This window comes from Macrotis lagotis, chromosome 2, assembly GCF_037893015.1.
Source record: "Macrotis lagotis isolate mMagLag1 chromosome 2, bilby.v1.9.chrom.fasta, whole genome shotgun sequence".
NCBI classification, from domain to species: Eukaryota; Metazoa; Chordata; class Mammalia; order Peramelemorphia; family Peramelidae; genus Macrotis; species Macrotis lagotis.
In genome coordinates, this window is record NC_133659.1 from 31388804 (window position 1) to 31404757 (window position 15954).

Below are 15954 nucleotides of genomic sequence, written 5' to 3' on the forward strand. Positions count from 1 at the left end.
CTGTTCCCCGCTTTCCCTACCTCCCCACCATTCAGTTTCTCATAGGTAGATAGATAGATAGATAGATATAGACATAGACACAGATATAGATGCTGTCTCCTGTCTTACAATAGAAACTCATTGAGAGATAAGAGTTTATTTTTATTTAGTATATTTAGTGCCAAGCACAATATATGGCAAATAGTAGGTGATTAATAAATGACTGTTGAGTGGAATAAAGTCTGAGATTTCTTCAGTAAAATATTATAGATTGAATCTGGTTAGCTATGTGCCCCTTCTTGACAAAGCAAACTCCTGGGGTATTGGTGAGGAGTCAACTGACTTCATCTTATCTGTTGATGTCTAGAGAATCATTCAATTCCTGGGACTAAAGAGATAATCTGGTTTGGTTCGAATTTTATGTTCTTTTCCCTAGATTAGTTTGCTTTCTTTGAATTCTATGCCCCTTTCCCTAGGGTAGTTTTCATGTTTACATTGTAAGACCACATTCCTCATTAACAAGGGTGGGTCAGTTGGGGGGGGGGTGAGTTAGGATAAATGTGATTCTTGGGCCTTTTGCTTTTGCCTCAATCTCTCTAATTGAGTGTGGCCCTTTCTCGAGAAATGAATAAAGCCTTCTCTTCATACTTTGAGAGATCTCCGAAATATATTTAAGTGGCATTTATCCCACACAACTGTTGAATTGTATACCCTAATAGCAACATGGGGCGTGATAATCAACCTTAATGGACTTGCGCATTCCATCAGTGCAAAAATCAGGCACAATTTTGGGGTATCTGTGATGGAGAATACTATTTTTATCCAGAGAAAGAATTGTGGAGTTTGAACAAAAACCAAAAACTATTACCTTTGATTTTTATAAAAATTATCTTATGTAATTTTGCTATCTCTTATACCTTATTTTTCTTCCATAAGGATATGATTTCTCTCTCATCACATTCAACTTAGATCAATGTATACCATGGAAACAATGTAAAGACTAACAGACTGCCTTCTGTGGGGGTGGGGGAGGTAAGCAAGATTAGGAGGAAAACTGTAAAATTCAAAACAAATTAAAAAGAGGGCTGCTCAGTCAAATAGATAGATAGATAGATAGATAGATAGATAGATAGATAGATAGATAGATAGATAAATGACTGCTGAGTGAATAAATGGATGAACTCTGGGTAGGGACATAAGAAGCCAATAAGATGTCAATATTCTGAAGTTGTCCTGATTGGATACATCAGTCCCAAGCTTTGGATTCCTAAGGCTGCCAAATAAATATGGAAGAACTTAGGCTCCATACCCTCCTCTCTACTGGTTTGGTCATCACCCTAGGATCTTCTTGATAGTACTTGTCCACACTAACCTCCTGCCTCTTTTTTCAACCCTGCCAGCATCGGTCACCAGTATCATATTTCATATACAGAGATATGGTTATATCAGTTTTTCTGCCCAACTCCCTTAAAATCTAATGCCTCTAAAGAAAGAACTTAGTTTGATATTCAAAACCCTTCAAATCTGGAATCAACCTTCCTTCTCATCACCTTTGCTCACCCCATTCCCTAAGACTGGGATGCCTTCCACAACCAACTTGTTGCATTTCTACCCATATTTAAAAGTCTAATTTGCTTCATATGCATAAAGGTATGCTTTCTCGTCATCTCAATGGTTGGAGAGAGAGTAGAAGGAGAGAATTTGGAACTAAAAATTTAAATTAAGAAAAAAGTCCAATTTAAATTAACAACACTAATTATGAGTCTACTGTGTAGAGGGCTCTGTGATCTTCAGGGAGGGGTGGGGAGAGACAGAAACTTTAGGTAAGACTGGAACCTTCATTCTTGTAATTCTTTGAATAGCCAAAAAGGAAGCTCTGTGCTTCTTGCTGAAGTTTGGAGATCAAAGAGCATCCAGAAATCTATGTAAGGTGAGGGCCCTGGGTTCAGAAGCAAAGGAGCTCCAGCTAGGTGTCAAGAGTCAGTGCCAGGCAGACGACTTGCTTCAGTTGAGACTGAGGCCCCAGGCCAGATCAATCAATAGAAAAGCCAAGAAGGTACAGGGGTTCTGGGAGCAAATAAGAATTGAAGCTAACCTTCTGCAGAGTCCTGCCTGAGCTTCCCTGAGGCACAGGAGCAGGGATAGAGACAGCAAGGAGGGTATCGACCTGATGAAGACCAAATCTGACTCACGATGGAGGGATCTGACTAGGGGTGGGCAATGCCTGCCACCTCTTCATGATCCCTCTCCCTCTGATCAATAGAACCTTAAACCTCCCATAGAACTTTCTCATGGGAATCTAGGTCATTCAATGGGTAGAACTCTGGGCTTGGAGTCAGGAAGACATCAATTTGAATCCTACTTCAAACATTTACCATCTGGGTGATTCTGGGAAAGTTACTTAACATTTCCAGCGAAGATGGTGGAGGGAAAATAGGCACGGTCCTAAAGTCTCCTGATCTTTGCCCAGATATGATATGAAACAAACCTCTTAGCAGAAATCTGATCCACAAAACCCAGAAATAAAAGCCAGGAGAAAGAACATCTACCTCAGGATTTGTATTCTGCAGTCATGAGTAAATCACAGAGGGCGGATCAGCCTCGGATCAACTTGATGAGAGGCAGGGTTGGAGCCCCAGGAGCCTGAGGGCCCCAGAGCCAGACCTGCTTGATCAACGGGGCTAGAGCCTGGTCGACCATGGGAGTTTGGGTCAACAAGGGAGCAGAGACATTGGTGTTGGCACTGACCCTTGGGAGCTTGCCAGAAAGGCTGGGGGGAGAGTTCTGGTGCAGGAGAGCTGTGGGCATCAGGATATCATCCCTGGGCTCCTGGCCTCCATTTCAGCTGAAACCTCTTCCCAGAACAAACACAATTACAGACCTTCTACCCCAGGTACTGGTGTGTGAGCAGAAGAAGCACCTCACCTGGCAATAGGAAGACTCAGGGTAAAGCACAAAAGACAAAAGTAAAGACAAAGGGCAAAGACAAAAGTATTTAACAGCTTCGGTCACTCCCTCCAGGCCAAGGGAGAAGGCCTCAAGCAAGGTCACAGATACTCCAGAGAAAGCAACCAGCACCCCCTACTGGCTGATAAATTACACTCAATGAGCAAATCTAGCACCCCCTACTGGCCAGTTGGAGATATTGAAGTCAGTGAATAAAGCCTCTAGGAATACCAACACCAAACCTCTGTAAACCAGCCCCTCCCCAACTCAAAGTCTTAGCAAAATGAAGAAAGGTCAGCAGAAAGGTGGATCCATAGAAAAATTCTTGGAAGGAAAAGACTCTAACTCAGAGAGACCTAGAACCTCTGAGGAGAGTATGATGTGGTCTCCAGCATAGAAAGACTTCCTTGAAAAAATAAGGAAGGAGTTTAAAAATCAATTGGAAAATCTGGGAAAAGAAAACCAAGAGAAGATTAACATCTTGCAACAAGAAAATAAATCATTGGAAACTACAATTGGATAAATACAAAATGAGACTAATTCTCTCAGATCCTCAATTGGACAAATAAAAATGAGAATAACTCTCTCAGATACTCAATTGGGAAAATTCAAAAAGAAAATAATTCTCTCAAAACCTCAATTGGTCAAATGGAAAGCTCTTTCAAAAATAGAATTGACCAATTGGAAAAGGAGTTGCAAAAGATAAATGAAGAAAACTCCTCTCAAAAAAAAAAATGGAGTCTGTGGAAACTAATGATTTCATGACACAGCAAGAGACTGTTAAACAAAACTAAAAAAATTTAAAAAATAGATGTAAAATACCTCATCAGCAAAACCACTGACCTCGAGAATAGATTAAGGAGGGGGCAACCTGAAAACCTGAAAACATTGAAGAGGGAAAAAAAGTCAGGAGTACCTGAGTTCAAATCCAGCCTCAGACACTTAATAATTACCTAGCTGTATGGCCTTGAGCAAGTGACTTAACCCCGTTTGCCTTAAATAAAAAAAAGAAAGAAGAAAACCAAATTGCTAGTATCATAAATGAAAAAGGTGAACTCACCACCAATGAAGAGGAAATTAAAGTAATAATTTGGAATTATTTTACCCAACTCTATGCCAATAAATTTGACAATCTAAGTGAAATGGACAAATCTTTATAAAAATATAAGTTTCCCAGGTTAAATGAAGAGGAGATTAAATGCCTAAACAACTCTATCTCAGAAAAAGAAATTCAAAAAGCCATCATTAAACCCCCTAAGAAAAAATCTCCAGGGCCTGATGGATTCACAAGTGCACTCTACAAAACATTTAAGGAACAATTGGTTCCAATTATATACAAACTCTTTGGAAAAATAGGGAAAGATGGAACTCTGCCTAACTCTTCATATGACACCAATAGGGTGCTGATATGTAAACCAGGAAGAGTTAAAACAGAGAAAGAACATTATATGTTTTGGGGGGGGGGTTGTTTTATTTTTTAGGTTTTTGCAAGGCAAATGGGGTTAAGTGGCTTGCCCAAGGCCACACAGCTAAGTAATTATTAAGTGTCTGAGGTCAGATTTGAACTCAGGTACTCCTGACTCCAGGGCTGGTGCTCTATCCACTGTGCCACCTAGCTGCTCTGAAAGAGAAAATTATAGACCTATCTCCATGATGAATATAGATGCAAAAATTTTAAATAAAATCTTAACAAAATTATTACAAATTATCACTAGGGTAATACATTTTGACCAAGTAGGATTCATCCCAGGAATGCAGGGTTGGTTCAATATTAGGAAAACTGTTAGTATAATCAATTATATCAGCAACAAACCTATCAGAAATTATATAATCAAATCAATAGATGCTGAAAAAGCTTTTGACAAAATACAGCATCCATTGCTACTAAAAACACTAGAGAGTGTAGGAATAAATGGACCGTTCCTTAGAATAATAAGCAGTATCTATCTGAAACCATCAACAAGCATTATATTCAATGAGGAGAGGCTAGAGGCATTCCCAATAAAATTAGGGGTGAAACAAGGATGCCCATTATCACCACTACTGTTCAATATCATATTAGAAATGTTAGCATCAGCAATTAGAGAAGAAAAAGAAATGGAAGGAATTAGAATTGGGAAGGAAGAGACAAAACTCTTACTCTTTGCAGATGACATGATGGTATACCTAGAGAATCCTAAGAAATCATCCAAAAAACTACTGGAAACAATTAGCAATTTTAGCAAAGTTGCAGGACATAAAATAAACCCTCATGAATCCTCAACTTTTCTATATATATGACTAGCAAGATACAGCAGGAAGAGCAAAAAAGAGAAATCCCATTCAAAGTAACCTCAGATAATATAAACTATCTGGGAGTCTATTTGCCAAGGCAGACTCAAAAACTTTTCAAAAACAATTAGAAAACACTTCTCACACACATACACACACACACACACACACACAAAACAGATTTAAATAACTGGGCAAACATCAACTGCTCATGGATAGGTAGAGCTAATATAATAAAAATGACAATTCTACCAAAACTAAACTACCTGTTTAGTGCCCTACCAATCAAAATTCCAAAAATTACTTTATTGTGTTAGAAAAAGTTGTAAGTAAATTCATATGGAGAAATAAAAAATCAAGAATTTCCAGGGATTTAATGGAAAAGAGTGCAAAAAAAGTGGCTTAACCCTACCTGATCTAAAATTATATTATAAAGCATCAGTCCTCAAAACTGTCTGTTATTGGCTAAGAAATAGAGTGGTGGACCAGTGGAATAGACTAGATGCAATAGCAGGAAGCAATTATAGTAATCTGCTGTTTGATAAACCCAAAGAGTCCAGTTATCGGGATAAGAACTCTTTCTTCAATAAAAACTCTTTCTTTGATAAAAACTGCTGGGAAAATTGGAAGTTAGTATGGAAGAAACTTAGATTAGACCTCATACCCTTTACCAACATAACATCCAAATGGATACAGGACTTAGACATAAAAAACAATACTATAAGCAAACTAGAAGAGAAAGGAATAGTTTACCTGTCAGATCTATGGAAAGGAAAGCAGTTTATGACTAAGGAAGAGATAGAGAGCATCACTAATAACAAACTAGATGATTTCAATTACATTAAATTAAAAAGCTTTTGCACAGACAAAACCTTTATAACCAAGATCAAAAGAAATGTAAACCGGGAAACAATCTTTATAACTAATGTTTCTGACAAAGGACTCATTTCTAAAATATACAGCGAACTGAGTCAAATTTTTTTTTTAAAAAGCCATTCCCCAATTGACAAATGGTCAAAGGATATGCAAAGGCAATTTACAGATGAGGAGATCAAAGCAATTAATACTCATATGAAAAGTTGATCTAAATCATTACCTATTAGAGAAATGCAAATTAAAGCTTCTCTGAGGTACCATCTCACACCTCTCAGACTGGCCAATATGACCAGAAAGGATAATGATCATTGTTGGAAGGGTTGTGGAAAATCTGGGACACTATTGCATTGTTGGTGGAGCTGTGAACTCATCCAACCTTTTTGGAGAGCAATTTGGAGCTATGCCCAAAGAGCAACAAAAATGTGCATACCCTTTGACCCAGCAATACCACTACTGGGTCTATACCCTGAAGAGATGATGAAAACGGGTAAAAACATTACTTGTACAAAAATATTCATAGCAGCCCTGTTTGTGGTGGCAAAGAATTGGAAATCAAGTAAATGTCCTTCAATTGGGGAATGGCTTAGCAAACTGTGGTATATGTATGTCATAGAATGCTATTGTTCTAATAGAAACCAGGAGGGATAGGAATTCAGGGAAGCCTGGAGGGATCTGCATGAACTGATGCTGAGTGAGATGAGCAGAACCAGAAAAACACTGTACACCCTAACAGCAACATGGGGGCAATGACACACTCATTCCATCAGATCAGCAATCAGGGACATTGTGTAGCTCTCTGCAATAGAGAATACCATCTGTATCCAGAGAAAGAACTGTGAAGTTTGAACAAAGACCAAGGACTATTACCTTTAATTTAGGAAAAAAAAACTGATATCTTGTTGCCTTATCTTGCTATCTCTTGTACTTTTGACGATAAGATTTCTCTCTCATCACATTCAATTTGGATCAACGTATACCATGGAAACAACGTAAAAACTGGAAAATTGCCTTCTGTTGGTGGGGGGGGAGGGAAGTAAGATGGGAGAAAAATTGTAAAACACATAATAAATAAAATCTTTTTTAAAAGTCACTTAAGGGGGTGGTGAGGTGGCATAGTGGATAAAGCACCAGCCTTGGAGTCAGGAGTACCTGGATTCAAATCCGGTCTCAGACATTTAATAATTACCTAGCTGTGTGGCTTTGGGCAAGCCACTTAACCCCATTTGCCTTGCAAAAATCTAAAAAAAAGTCACTTAAACTTCTCTCAAGCTTACTTTCCTCTTTCATAAAATAGGGGATAATAATAATAGGACCTACATTCCTGTGAGATCATATGAGATATGTATCAAGCACTTGGTACATGTGCTTGGTACATGGTGCATAATAGATGCTATATAAATGTTAGGTATTGCTATTATTAATATACATAAGGTACTAAATAAATGCTAACTACTGTAACCCACATGTAAGGTATTATTTCAAACCAGTTACCTATATTTGTGTCCTGTCTCCCTACTAGACCTGCCCATGAGGACAGAGACTGTGATTTCTGAGATTCTGGACTCCTGTCTCTCAATGTAGGGCTCTGAACACAGAAGGAGATTAATAAATGTTAACATTCCCTGTCACTAGAGGTTTGTAAAACTTATGACTAAAAGAAACTTTATCCCTAGTTAACTTTTTTATTCATGGTGGTGGAACTTGAGGCCAAAGAACGGCAAGGATCTGTCCAAGGAACCTTTGTAAAGAGTAGCTGAAGAAAAATGGCAGCCCAAGGTCTCTAACCCAAAACAGCACTTCTTTCTTTTTGTCACTCCTCCTTCAAGTATGAGCTGGATGACAACTCATAGAGAAGGTTGAGATTCTGTAGTCCCAGGATAAACAAGGGCCTTTCACATCAGAAAAAAAATGACCATTCTTTTTTTTGGTTTTTGTTTTTTTTTAGGTTTTTGCAAGGCAAATGGGGTTAAGTGGCTTGCCCAAGGCCACAAAGCTAGGTAATTATTAAGTGTCTGAGACCGGATTTGAACCCAGGTACTCCTGACTCCAAGGCCGGTGCTTTATCCACTATGCCACCTAGCCACCCCAGACCATTCTTTCTTAAAAAGGGGGATGACCCCTACTTCTGAATCATAGACTCTCAGAGCTGGCAGGGGATCATCTCACCCAATGAAGACATAAAAATTCTTATCTATACTAACAACAGCCAATAGCCAACAATCATTTTTTTATATACTTAAAGCAAGGGGATTAAGTGACTTGCCCAAGATCACAAAGCTGGGTAATTATTAAGTGTCTGAAGTTGGATTTGAACTCGGGTCCTCCTGACTCCAGGGCCAGTGCTCTATCTACTAACAATCATTTTTAATCACCTATTATATACTAGATACTGTGCTAAGCACATAAAATGAAAAGAAACCTAAGACTGTATTCATCCAGGTTCTACTTGAAGACTCACAGGAAAGGGGAGCTCACTACTTTCTCAAACATCCATCCCTAGATACCTTTCAGAATTACCAAGGTATTTTTGTTATCAAGTTTAAACTTTCCACTAACTAGCTGGTATGATTTTTCCCTACTGCACCACTGAACAGTCTTCCTGTCTAGCACAGAGAATCAGGAAATGCTCTTTACTTTTGAAGAACCAGTAGAAAGCATAAACTCCTTGAGGGCAGGAACAATTTCATTTTTGTCTTTGTATCTCCAGTGGCAATAAGAGATAGGCTCTTAACCAATGAATGAAGGTGATAGAGAGAGGAAAAGCAGGAAAGCAAAATGTTAGCTAAACTATGGAAGGGCAGTTGAATATATATATAGATAAACATGTGGATAGATATATGGAAGATAACTGGGTGGGTGTGAGTCCCACCTTCAAAGTGTTGGAGCCAACATTGGTTGTTCAGAATTGCTATTAATCTCCTGTCTTGTTTTCCAGGTGTCTGCATCTTGATTTTCCAGTCAGAAAATGAGCATCATCATCTCCCTCTCTCTGGGCAAAGGACTCCATCATTTTCAGTTATTTCAGTTATAACTTACTCTTGGTGACCCCATTAGGGGTTTTTATGCCAAAGACACTGGAGTGGTTTGCCATTTCCTTCATCTCACTTAACAGATGAGGAAACTGGGGCAAACTTGCCCAGGGTCATAGCTAGAGAGACAGGATTTGAACTCATAAAGAGGCATCTTCCTGATTCCAAGATCAATGTTAAATCCATTGTACCACCTAGTTGCCCTTTGAGGAGCCCATACTTTACTGGAAGAAAAATCCAAGTTGAGGTCATCTGTCTCAGTCTTCTTTATCCGCCCCACTCCACACATCATATCCTAATATCATCACTCATCTACTCCTTTTTTCCAGTCTCAGAGGAAAATAGCCCTTCTGTTTGCCAATTCTATCTCCTCTACATATATTCCTTATTTTATTCTTTGCTATCTCTTTTGGCACTTTCCCCTGATTTTTTTCCCCTCCTTTCTTTTAACTTCACTCTCTCCTTCACAAAGTCCTAATACAATATCTGTGGTATAGCTCTGACTGACCACAAGGTAATGAAATTTTGATTGATGATGACAGTACATGAAGAAAAAGATGACAAAATGGCCTTCAGTCATGGATGGTTCCCCTCCCTTCCTGTAGTGGTGATAATAGTTGAATTGACAAAAAGAAGAACAGGGTAAGTTAAGAATCCCTATTTTTAGAGTACCAATGCACTTTAGAAGGCTGATAATACTTCAAATTTGAAAATTTTTCCCAATGACCAATGACTGGTTATATTGCTATAGAAATTGAATCTATTAACTTTGATATTCTTGATATAAGCAAAACCAAAAGAAAGAAGGATATTATAGCCAAAGTATGGATCACAGATATTCCTTGGAGAGGCAAGGAAAAGGGTTGGTAAAGTGGTCTTCACGGTACACTCAAAACAGATGAGAATATAATTTCAAAGAAAATTTGGTCATAATGTATTGCAGTGTTAAGCATGTGTAATAAAATAAAAAGGCCAAGATGAAAATAATTAGTTTAGAAACCAGCTTTGGTTACTTTAGGCATTTAAAGGCCTGGAACCCCTTTCTGCCTTCTCATTCTCCATCCACTTTATTTCTCTCTATGCATTTTGTGATCCAATTAGGTGGACCTCATAAGTGACTCAGAGTTCCTGACTCTGTGCTCTTGTATTATCCATGCCCCCTGCCTGGCATGCACTCCCTCTTTATCTCAACCTCTTAGCTCTCCTAACCTTCTTCAAAACATAGTTCAAATCTCACCTCCTTTGAAATTATATCCTATCTACTCTATATATTTCTTGTATATATGTTTATATATATATATAATTTATCTAATAGTTTATATCATTTGCAATTTACTTGTTTTAATTAATCAATGTTAATTTCTTAAAATTTAAATGTATTTAAATTTATTACTTAACATTTTAAAATGCACATGTTTTTAATATATTACCTCATCATTAGAATGTGAAATTCAAAAAGGAAGGAACTCTTCTTGCCTTTCTAATTAGTCCAGGACACAGAATAATTTTTGGCAAAGAATAAAGGCTTACTGGAGGGATTTGCATGAACTGATGCTGAGTGAGATGAGCAGAACCAGAAGAACACTGTACACCCTGACAGCAACATGGGAGCAATGATCACCTTGATGGATTCGCTCATTCCATCAGCGCAACAATCAGGGACAATTTGGAGCTGTCTGTGATGGAGAATATCATCTGTATCCAGAGAAAGAACCATGGAGTTTGAACAAAGACCAAGGACTATTACCTTTAATTTAGAAGAAAAGCTGATATCTTATTGCCTGATCTTGCTATCTCTTATACTTTGTTTCTTCCTTAAGAATATGATTTCTCTCTCATCACATTCAATTTGGATCAGTGTATACCATGGAACCAATGTAAAGACTGGCAAATTGCCTTCTGTAGGTGAAAAATTGTAAAACTCAAAATAAATAAAATCTTTAAGTAAAAAAGAAAGAAAACTCAAAAAAATTTTAAGTTGCCTAAGGAGTTTCCCCTATGCAATCATATGATTTCTTCAAATTTTTCCTCCACACTGGCGTCTTACTTCATTCTTGAGCATCTCCCATTCCTCCAGAATTATCTTCTTTCTTAGACGATGTTACTTCATTGGAGCCACTTGTTGACCTTAGGCTGGTCTTTCCCAGTTTCCTCTTTGAGGAGCTCAGTTTCCTCATCTTTTAGATAATGATGATCTAAATGATTTCTAAGGTCCTTTATAGCTCTAAATTCTATAATCTTGTGTGACTAGGATCCTAAAAGAGTAACAAGATCAGTCCAATGGGAATTCAGAAGAGAGAGAGAGAGAGAGAGAGAGAGAGAGAGAGAGAGAGAGAGAGAGAGAGAGAGGTCCCTTCTAGCCAGGAAAATCAGGGAAGGCTTCCTAGAGGCATTTATGATTGGAGCTGGGCCTTGACCATTGGGTGTTATGTCCATAATGGTTAGTGTCTAGGGAATAAGGACAGGTCTATTTTGTCTAGATCATGTAAACAGTAAGTAAGAGAGAGAAGATGAAGTAATCGCACTAGTCAGCAAAATCCCAGAAAAGCTGATGTGATGCCTCATCTGTACCCTTTATTCCTGGGACCCCTCTGAATGGATTGTGGATGGTAAAGCTGCTCCCCATACCTCTATTCAAGAACAACTCATGGGGAAGCTAGGTGACTCAGTGAATAGAGCACTGGCCCTGGAGTCAGGAGGACCTGAGTTCAAATTCGAACTCAGATACTTAATAATTACCTAGCCCTGTGGCCTTGGGCAAGCCACTTAACCCCATTGCCTTGCAAAACAAAAAAAAAAGAACAACCTAGGACAGTCATTTCTTAATTTCCAAACCAGGTACATTTCTTTGTTCTTCTCTCCATCTCCTTTTAAACTTCATTTTGTGTACTCTCTTCCTCCCATTAGACTGAAAGCTCTCTGAGGGCAAAGATTGACCTTCCTTTTTTTGTATTTGTATCCCCAGAACATAGTAAGCACTTAATACTTGTTACCCAACTAAATGACTTGGGCCATTTTCTGGCCCTAACCTAATTCAGTTCTTAGAGATCAACGAAGATCAACAAAACTAGCTGGCAGTCGGAGGTGGGAGGGAGGTAGGAATATCTTGGACCCTAATCCCACTGTACCAAAGTTCCAATCTTTGGCATCCAAAGCACAAGACATCTAGTCTATACAGTTCAATGTAGCCCATTCCCCTTCTAGGCAACAGCTCTCAGTAACTCAGGTCCCCAAACCAGGGGCACAGGAACATCTTCAATGTACTATAGTGAGAGAAGGGTTTTCACCTTATTCAGACCTGGCCTTGAGTCCCTGTTCATGACACTTAATGTGACCATGAGCTAGTTACTTTAGCCCCCTCAGGTTCTTCATCTGTAAAACAAAATGAACAAGAGCTGCTTCATGAGGAAGAGAACTCTCCCTTCAAGTAGAGGGTGAATGACCACTAGCTTGATGATGTTGTAGCAAGAGTTTCTTGCCTAGGTATGAATTGTTTCAAATGTTAAGAAGTTGAGGCAGGGAGAGGGACAGGTTGCACTATTCCATTGTCCTCAACATCCAGGTTTATGTCATCTACAAATCTTGTAAGTCTTGAGTCTTAGCACCTGTCTTCATGTAAGGAAGCAATTAAATATTTAACTTGTTAGAACTAAAGACAAAGTCCTTCAACAATGCACTGGAGACCCTCCTCTGAAGTCACATCAATATTCATTAGGTCTAGTTATTCAAACAATCCCAAATTCACCTGATTCTCCTATAATGCCGTCTACAACCTTCCATTTTATCCACAAGATTGCTTACGAGAAAGGGCCAATGCTTTGCTAAGATTCAAGCACACTGAACACATGGCATTTCTCTGATTCTTTGAATCACATAAGCCTGTTTTTGTCCTTTCATCCAGATTTTGTACCTTTTCCATACTATATTTCTTGTTATGCATTCCCTTATATACATATGCACCAGTGCCTGAGTATATAGTAAGTCCTTGTTTCACTGATTGATTGATTGATTTAGGCAAGTTATAACTTCCCTGGACTTCATTCTCTTCATCTATAAAATGAGGGGATTATGATGCTTTAAGGGCCTCCCATCTCCCCACATGTCAAACAAGGGTATTATTAGACTCATAATCTTTGAGATCCCTTGCAGTTCTAGATGAATGACCTTCTGATCCTATGATGTTTTTCACCACTCACACTTCAGAGGAACACAAGTATGAATGTTTTCATAAATGCTAAATGGATGAATGAAATAACCTAGGAAGTGCCTGAGATTCTGGGATGAATGAATTGCTGAGGCCAGAACCATATGAATACTGAAGTAGCCATATGGACTGGTGATCTCTCCCATAGCATTCCAGTGCCTCCTCCCCTCCCCATACTTCATTCTGGAGTTTGCTCACCTCTAGGAGATGCCCATAGAACCAGTGGGCAGGAGGGCCTGGGAAGCTCTGGAAGGTTCTAAGCAGCCTCTGCCTGTGCCAGTACAACTGGGTCCCCTTCAGCAGCAGCAGGACCAAGCCCAATAGGAGTGAGGTGTGGAAGAGACTGGAGATGTCTCCCAAGAGTCAGGCTGATCCTAGACCAGTGCCCATAGTGCTGAATGAAGCTCTCTCCCAGGAGTGTGCAGAGCTATGAGACTCAAGAACTGGGTGCAGTTTTTGTCTTTTATATCAGGTCTAGTCATGAATTAGTGATAATTCTTTGTTAGCTTTCCTCCTAGGGTCAGTTCATAGAAATCCACCTGCTGCTCTGTCATGGACCAAGGCAGAGGAGGGGTGGAAAGTCATTTTGGGGATCAAGGCTTAATAGAAAGGACCCACCTACAAGCCTAGCCAATGAGAAGCTAAGGATGTATGGGCCAGGAGCCAGGGCTGGGGGCACAAGGGGGAGGAAGGTACATGAAGAGCCTGAAAACCAGTCCCCTGGAGTTGTAGTCCCAGGCTTGCCAAGTTCTCCCTGAACCTATTTTGCCAGGCCAGGAATAATGTGAGTTCCTCTCAGTGGAGCAATTGGCAACTCGGGCTAGAGGAAAAAGCCCAATCTGGAGCCAGTTCACCTGTCTACTCCATGCTGCAGTGGTCCTGGTCATCTTTTTAAATGATGGGATTAATCTGGATGGATTTACAGGGAGGCAGTGAGATTCTAAGAGCCCTGGAGTTGAAAAGGGCCCAGGTATCTACCCAACCTGAACTATTCTATACATGAAACTCCCATGACAAAAACCTACTTCTCAAGGTTGCATGGGAGCAGTTCTGCCTGTGAGAAATTGAGCTCAAATCTGTCTGTGGGGCTCCACCTCCCCACCAATGCTCGCCACTAGTACTCCTCCAGGTTCTTCTGGTCCTCTGGAGTCCAGCCAAAAAAAAGTCTTATCTCAAAATAAGTCATCAATCTCATTTCAATGTGCATTATGGTTCTACTGTGGTAGGTGATGGGTCTACAAAAAGAAATAATGTCTGACTCCAAGAAGCACACATTCTGGGAGGTTGGAAGAGGGTAGGTTGCAGGAACTTGTAATGGAGTCAAAGAAATACAAAGTAAACACAAAGTGAAAATCTCTTCAAAAGAAGGAAAATACTAACCACTGGAGCCCCAAGTCTTCTCTTTTTCAGGCTAAAAAATCTCATTCCTTTAACTAATACTTGCACAGACTAGACTCCAGTCCCTTTAGGATTCTTGTCTAGATGGAAAATGGTCAAGCTCTGATCTGACCAAGAAGATGAATCCTCAGACCCAAATCATCTAGTCTCTGAATGGTGGCAACTTCCTGGAACTCTACCTTCTCTGGAAGCCTGGGGCACCACAACAAGCACCTCTCACCTTCCTCTAATCACTCATCCCAACCCTTGGTGGCCAGCCTGGTCAATCTACCTGAATTTTAATATCCAGATCCAGTGTCTGCTTCCCTCTGTTTAACTCCTCTCTATATGACCCAATTCACAAAAGAGGATTCATTGGGACTGAAGACATTATTAGAAACAAATAATGTATAAATTAGGAGCAGAGATAAGAAAATCCTCCTATGTAGAATAAGGGGTACCTTATCTTCATGACAGAATCACAGAAATGGAGAGCAGAAAGGGGCATTCATGGCCTTTAAGTCAACCTACACATGAAAGTAAACCAGTGGTGACCCAGTCTCTGCTGAAAGCAAAAGTCCATTCATTATCTCTCCAGGTAGACTATTCCATTTTGAGACACCCACCCCAGGTTCTGCTCTCTGGGTCCAAGGAGAAAAAATCCAGTCCTTTCACCTCATGAGAGTTCTTCAGGTTCACGGTAACAGGAAAACAAAAAGTAAAAGGACCTATTATCTGATTAAGGAGTTTCGGTTTCCATTCGCTCCCACAAAATGACACATTCACACCAACAAACTAAAAGGAGTATATATTTAATAAAGTGATTATATAACAGGTAGAAATAAATCAGTTTTACAGCAAAAACAACCAATAGGGCTCAATATAATAAAAAAAAGAGCAAAGCCTACATAAAGATAGATATTAAAAGAAAACATCACCAATTGGGGGAGCACTAACATCTGAATCAACAGTAGCTGGAGAGTTGCAGGGTTGTATTGTGATTTTAATGAGGTTCGGATTGGTTCCTGTAAATGACGCTCTCATGCAGTTGAAAATGAAAGTATTTTAAGAATGCAAGGAATAGATTGCTTACAATAATATTCAATACAGCAAATAAGATAGATATATATATATATATTTATAAGAAAGGATTATTAATACTATAACAAAAGTAGAAGAGAAAGATAAAGAAAACATTACCAATTCGGGAGAGAGTCTCGAATGGGAGAGAAAACATCACCAATTCAGGGCAGCACCAGGAAGAATGTCTTC

The 15954-nt window shown here is 39.3% G+C and overlaps 1 protein-coding gene across 1 annotated transcript in view; it reads right to left on the minus strand.

Annotated features, from left to right (window-relative positions):
• LOC141511839 (cytochrome P450 4A6-like) overlaps positions 1–15954 on the minus strand; it is a 65450-nt gene that overhangs the window by 26500 nt on the left and 22996 nt on the right. The window contains 1 exon segment of the mRNA XM_074220853.1: positions 13504–13648. Coding sequence (XP_074076954.1) covers positions 13504–13648 — 145 coding nt within the window.